The sequence below is a fragment of the Erigeron canadensis genome, chromosome 3, assembly GCF_010389155.1.
Source record: "Erigeron canadensis isolate Cc75 chromosome 3, C_canadensis_v1, whole genome shotgun sequence".
Classification (NCBI taxonomy): domain Eukaryota; kingdom Viridiplantae; phylum Streptophyta; class Magnoliopsida; order Asterales; family Asteraceae; genus Erigeron; species Erigeron canadensis.
Genome location: NC_057763.1, coordinates 1,028,216 through 1,034,876, shown reverse-complemented (window position 1 = coordinate 1,034,876; position 6,661 = coordinate 1,028,216). Strand labels below are relative to the sequence as shown.

General features: G+C 34.5%; 2 protein-coding genes across 2 annotated transcripts; one reads left to right on the top strand and one right to left on the bottom strand.

Annotated features, from left to right (window-relative positions):
* Positions 1-2,076: 2,076 nt before the first annotated feature.
* LOC122590620 (PRA1 family protein G2) lies at positions 2,077-2,702 on the top strand. Its single transcript, XM_043762803.1, has one exon. The coding sequence runs from the start codon at positions 2,081-2,083 to the stop codon at positions 2,645-2,647; it is 567 nt and encodes a 188-aa protein (XP_043618738.1). The 5' UTR covers positions 2,077-2,080; the 3' UTR covers positions 2,648-2,702.
* Positions 2,703-3,581: 879 nt separating this feature from the next.
* Positions 3,582-6,661, bottom strand: LOC122590741. Its single transcript, XM_043762916.1, has one exon. It carries the CDS (start codon positions 6,659-6,661, stop codon positions 3,704-3,706), a length of 2,958 nt encoding a protein of 985 aa, XP_043618851.1. The 3' UTR covers positions 3,582-3,703.

Here is a 6,661-nt window from a genome sequence, read left to right as displayed (position 1 = left end):
TTGAATTAATGACTTATTAACCAATCAAATCGCTCAATTTCATAAAATTGACTATCATTTAGACTAATTATAAATTAAAAATCCTAGTAATCATTATCCAAATATATTATTATACTAGTATTTATATAATTTGTAGAAAAAATCTCATTAACTTACACTTTTTTGTATTCCATCAATAATTTATACTTTTTAGCTCAAAATACTTAATTTATATTTATTTTTAGCCATCAACTTGAGAAGATTTTTTTATTTTTTTTTTATAAAAAGTTACAAAAAGTATTTATATTTAATTTTTTAAAGTTACAATTGTCACTCAAATCTAGAGTCGTAATTGTTATCAAAGAATATGAAAACAATCCTAATTGTTATCTAATTATCACACGCCAAGTGATTGGAAATAAACTTATTCGTGTTATAGGTCCGCATCATGCATGATCAAATACATATACTTGAATGTCAATTATAGAATCACAAGTATGTTTATATTTTAATTATTAATTATCTTTCAAAATAATATCACGTTATGAGTACAATTGGTTTAAAAAAAATCTATAATAGAGAAATTTTTGTAGCATGTGTTTTATGCAATGACTACGGCAAACAATTCCATCAATATGTCTCAGATAATAATGACAATGATAAACATGTCACATGTGATTTTTGTACCACAACTTGCAAAGTATAACACTTATAACCGTATATCTTCAAAATTATAAGCGTGTATGAGTTAAATGTATGAAGATCAATATTGATAATATCGTAAAGTTCGTGTCCAATGTTAGATACGAGTCTAAAATCTGGTAATAAATAGGTTGGTTAAGATCTATGTGATTTGACTTTCATCCTTTGCCCTATCTTTTTCATTTGGTTGTTTTTTTTTCTTTTCTAAATTCTTAATTATCACCTTAAATTTATTGTTTAAAACCTTTTCCACATTTTGGCTTTTGGAATTGAAATTATAACATACAAAGAATATCAACATGGCTGCAGCTATCTCCTAAGTTGCATAATTATGTCTCATTTAGTTAGTCATTCTAACACAATGGAGCTATCATTTTTATGGTTTTGGTTTACAATGGAGGGTGAAAAGCTACACATACGTTACATTGATGTAAGCATGGATCAAGAACCATAGCACTTTTGAGTGATAGACAGTGCTAAAGACTCCTTTCATTTAGAGATCGATATACGTCTTTCCACACCGCCACATGATTGATCATTGTGAGAAGTCAGATTCATTAAACAAATTAAGGCATACGCTTTTAAGAATCGTCGTCGCCCATCAGGGGCAGTGAACGACCTAGTTTTAATGAAAACTAGTTAGAAATAAAATAAAACTAACATAAATCTTTTTGCGTATAGGGTATGCACTCATGTGGGTACGTCACTGGAAACTTAGAAAAAAATCTAACCTTATATATTATTATATATACTAGTCTTAATATCCATACGTGAAAACTTGAAAAAATAAACTAATTTTATATACTCCATACAAGTTTTAAGATCCATACGGGATACATGGATCGATTGTTAAACTTTATATGTTTATTGATGCATAGACAATCAAATGCAACTTGTAACATTTGTAAACCATAATTATATAGTGTTTTTGGTTAATATTATCATACAACTTGTAGATCTTTGTTTTATAATTTTTGGTAATATTACATGTATTCAAATCTATCAGTAAATGAACCTGTCAACATATTAATCCTTAATCGATCCTAACCCAAACATGACAAAATTGTCACCCGTTAATTATTATCATCATATAAATCAATTACGTACTTTATCATAAGTTTCGATCACATTAAGACAAGAGCACTCATAACCGTCCTAACCCACTAATTAATAACAACTGTAAACCGATGTCAATTTAACCAAATCAATCATAAGTTATAATAATTTTTAAAAATCAAACCCCCCAAAAAACAGCCTTTTTTTTTCCAACCAACAACTCAAAAGTAATACAAAAAGTAAAATAATGCATAGCACGTTATACATGCACTTTATATTTATTTCTAGTTATCAAAACATCCACACCCCAACTCATACTATACAAACTATATACATACAACTCATGACAACAATGCCATCACCACCACCATCAACCACCACCTACATCACCATCCCCATCTCCGGCACCGACGTCATATTCCGGTCATTCCAAAACCTATCAACATTCTTGTCACACCACCGTCCCTGGCCCGAATTCCTCTCCACATTTTCTTCCTTCACTTGTCCAAATTCTTTCACAAGAATCCAATCAAACTTGAAACATTTCTCAATTAACTACGGAATTATAACCACATCATGTGCCGCGGTTTCTTTGCTAGGAAACCCGCTTAGGTTGCTAGCATTTGGTCTTGTTTTCACATTATGGCTTGTGTTTTATTTTTTACGTGAAGATCCTGTGGTTGTATATGGACATAATGTGCATGATCATGTTGTGACTTGTGGGCTTGTTTTGGTTAGTTTTTTTTGTGTCTTGTGTTTAGGTTTTGGTTGGAATCTTGTCGTTGGGATCGCGGTTGGTGCTTTAATTTCGGTAGTTCATGCTGTTTTTCGTAACGATGAAGGGATTTATCTAGATGAAAATGATGCAGTTTCAGAAGGATTGATTTCACCTAGAGTTCAAAGTGTATAATATTGATATAGTGAATTGTTTGTAATCATAAAGTTTAATTAATTGCTGTATGTTATTTCAGGGTTACTTTTTTATTTTTGGCTGTAAAGTGTGACTCATTTTGTTACTTTATATAGTTGTTTCACATTTTTTTTTCATAATATTGATATAGGCATTTTTGCTTTGAGTGGGCTCTTTAGCACGAACCCGGTTAAGACAATGTATGCGAGACCTCCCGCTGTTGAATGACAACATGAAATTTCAAGCGAACTTTACATTTAAAAAAAAGATTGTTTCACATAGCTAGCCTAGTTGATTATAGAGAATAAAGATGGAGCCATTTAGAAAATATCTAGGTTAAATCAGTTGAGGTTGAACCAAAACCAGTATGTGAATCTGCTACCATTCAAGAGATGGATCATGTATTTATTAGGGGTGTTTAGCTTATTTTGGATTTGGTGTTACATATATAACTATATTATAAGGTATATAGGTGCCCAAAAGCTACTATTAGCTTTTTTAAGCTAAATTCATTTTTGGTATATAAATAAGCCAATGTTGATGTTGACGAGTTTATTTCAAATATTAGCTTCAAGGAATTAGCCAATAAGATAATTAAGCTATACATCCCCTTAATCTTTGATCATATCTATGAATTTTGTGTTTATACTTGAAAGGAACACATTATGGGGTCCATTTGATAAATCTTGAACTCTTGAAAATATTTTCTTTTTAATCGATCTGGACTTCAGAATTCTAAGATTTGACTTTGACTCATGAATACATCAAATGTGGTCCCAATTTGACTGACATTTTGTCATTCAGTAAAGAATAATCAAATTACCAAACACTTTTCAGTTCGAAAAAGTGGTTGAACGTATGATGCCAACATGTGTTAATACTGAATAAATGTTATATGATGTTAATTTGCAAAAAACTATACTATAATCAGATAGAAAATTGAGTACAATTAACACTTTTAAAACTCAAAACAACATGATAAGTTAATGTTGTGAGAAAACTGATTAGTAAATCTACTGACTAAATCTATCAAATCAAAGCTAATTAATCTAAATTCTATATCTTACTCCTCATTCTAACTAATTTTGCTAAGGTTTCTTGAGCAGCCAAAGTTTGTGAATGATTATGGCCAAGCATCACTGTTCTGATACTAATACACGTCCGACACAGCTCTTCACCGTTGTCAAAATGTCCACCTCTTAACAACAATTTCGCTCTTGTCTCTAATAAAGTAGCCTTCAAAAGTGTCACGTCTTGCCATACATATTCGTCGATTCTCTGGTGTGAGTTCATCTTTTTCTTCCAACAAAGTGATCCGTGGCACCAATCTTGAATCTGTGACACAAACGATTTTTCCACTTCTTCAAGAACATTTGTGCAGACTTTTAGTAGCTCCAAGGATGAGTTGCACCTTGAAAATGTAGTAAACGCCCTTATTGCTAAAGGGAGAGCTGTTTTCTTGATGAAGAAAACCATGTCGTTGGCTTTTAGTTGGACTAATGGTGGCTCGGATTTGAACCCAAATACAAGAAAAGCAGAAGCCCAAAGATGGTCTGCATTTAAAACAGGGTTTCCTGTTTTCCTTATGCCATGGATCGTTGCTTTTGCTGGGAGTAAACCCCCTTTAAGTTTTGCGAAACTTTGAGTTATGGTGTGAAACAAAATGTGGCATCCGGGATGTCTATTTGCTCGTCTGGCAAGCCCTAATTTGACTAACACAAGAGCAGAATCTTCTTCACTCTTTGAAGTTTGGTTCTCTAGAAACCCCGAACAACAAAAGAAAGCCATGTTTGCACACTTGGCCCATTTCTTTAACCGGTTGTTTGAACCACTTATGCTGGTTGCAGCCGCTGCTAGTAAACTTGCTGACACGGGTAATGGAGCAAACCAGGCTCCAACCATAACCATCTTTGAGGCAAGAACGTTTCTAGTCTCGTTAGCTTCATGCAAAATAGTAATGCAAAAGATCAAGACTTTGAGTAGAAACTTATTGCTTCCCCAAAATACTTCATCAAAATGAGACACGGGTTCATCTAAACGGATATGATCAATGGCTTCAAAGAGGGTGGAGGGTGTGATTGCAAGTTCAGAAAGTAATGATCCGATCACTGACAACCCAAAACTCGATCTTCTCAGTTTCTCACTAAACTTTCCAAGAATTTCAATTTCTTGAGCAGGATATTCTTTCTTTCGTCTTCCTTTCATTATAAAGAATGCATCTTTCAGTGTCAGTGGCTGAAGTTCCATTGGATCAAAGCTCATTACTCTTGGGAGCCTAGTTGTTATAATAACATGTGAACCACCTGTGTTTCTTGGTATCAAATCATGTAAATCTTTCCCTTCCCACCAATCTTTTTCTGTTTCAAGATTATCAATGATCAGTAGATATGGCATATCACGAAATACTTCCCGTTTTACCCTCTTGAAAGCTTCTGTTTCTTGCTCATCAAAGCTTCTGATCCTCCCTCTTTCTTTTTCTTCATCGGCGCTTACATCTAACCCTAGACTCAATGACAAATTCAGTATGTTTTGTCTGAAATACCGAGCTTCCCCACCAACCCATAACACCATCTTGTATCTATGAGAATATCTATGAGCAAATTCTAACGCCAACTCAGTTTTTCCAATTCCTGGATCTCCATTGATGCACACAATGCCACTTACAAAACTTTTGTACTTCCCACTCTTTGTTTTCTTGTATTTAGGCCTTTTTAGCGAGTTTCTTCCAATAACCGGCTCAACCCAAGCTTCAAGCTTCGGTTCTTTACACTTTCCAACTTCTAAACTTATAAACTTCCCATTTCTACTTCTATCAACTTCACTTTCTTCGTCTGCAAGTCCTTCTGACGTTCCCGGTGTTCCTCCTTTACTAACATTAACATTACTTTCATTTTCAACATCCGCGCATCCAAAAAATGCCATTTCAATCTCCGCCAACTCCTTTTCTCGTCCCACAAACAACTTGTTCTTAGGATAAGGGATTTCATCGATATTATCTATTTCCCTTTCAGCCACACTCATTCTCCCAAGCCTTCCCTTCAATATCCCAGCTGTCTTTGACACACATAACCGCCAATTACCCTCGTTTGCTTCATGTTTAAAGTCGTGTGCCTTCATCAACCCGTCTATCACCTCTTTACATTCTTTACTGTCTGCATTTTGAGCTAAAAGATTTGCAACTTCATTTGAATCGGTATCAAAGAACAACGGGATCAAATTCTTCTTTTGAGCAAAGAATCTAATCTCTTCTAGACTTAAATAACTTGACACACTCTCTTTAGTAACCACTACAACCCCAAATGTGGCTGAACAAATAACTCTATCCGCAATTTCATGACTCTGCGAATCCGAATATTTTGCTCTGTCGGCAATAAAACAAGCAATTCCCTGTAACTCCAACTCTGACTTAAGCCATTTGCAGAACCTAATCAAGTTCGGGTTTTGCCCATGGTATCCAATATAAACATCACAACTTCTTAATTTTGCATTTGCAGGCGAAAAAGACCCTTTTTGGAATGAAACCCTTGGAACAGGAAATGAAAATGAAATCCTAGGTGCAGTTACATTATTAGTATTAGTACTAGCATCAGAAGAAGTTACCGGGACACAGTTGACGATTTTGAGCTTCGTTTCATCCGAAAAATCGTACCTTTCTGAAGGGGGAGTGTAGGAAGTACTTGGAATATCATCATTGCCCGAACCACAATACGAAACAGGGGTGGATGGGTGAGTGAATGTAGTTGGAGTAGTGGCACCAGTAGTAGTACTATTAGTGGCTGTTTCGTGTTCTTGCAGGTGATTCGGGTCATCTCGAGTAGCTCTAGGAGATATATAAGGGGATTGCAGTGCAGATACAAAGGCAGAAGATGGTGGTGAGATTAAAGATGGTGAGTTATATGGTGATGTTGCTTGAACAATGTTTGTCAAGATTTCTTTTCTTGGTTTTTGATTTAAATTTGATATTTTTATTGTAAGGTTTTTGGTGGCTGCAGATGGTGCAGTTTCTTGATTCAT

Coding starts and splice junctions, on each gene's coding strand:
- LOC122590620 (XM_043762803.1), top strand. CDS start 2,081: ATGACAACAATGCCATCACCACCACCATCAACCACCACCTACATCACC.
- LOC122590741 (XM_043762916.1), bottom strand. CDS start 6,661: ATGAATCAAGAAACTGCACCATCTGCAGCCACCAAAAACCTTACAATA.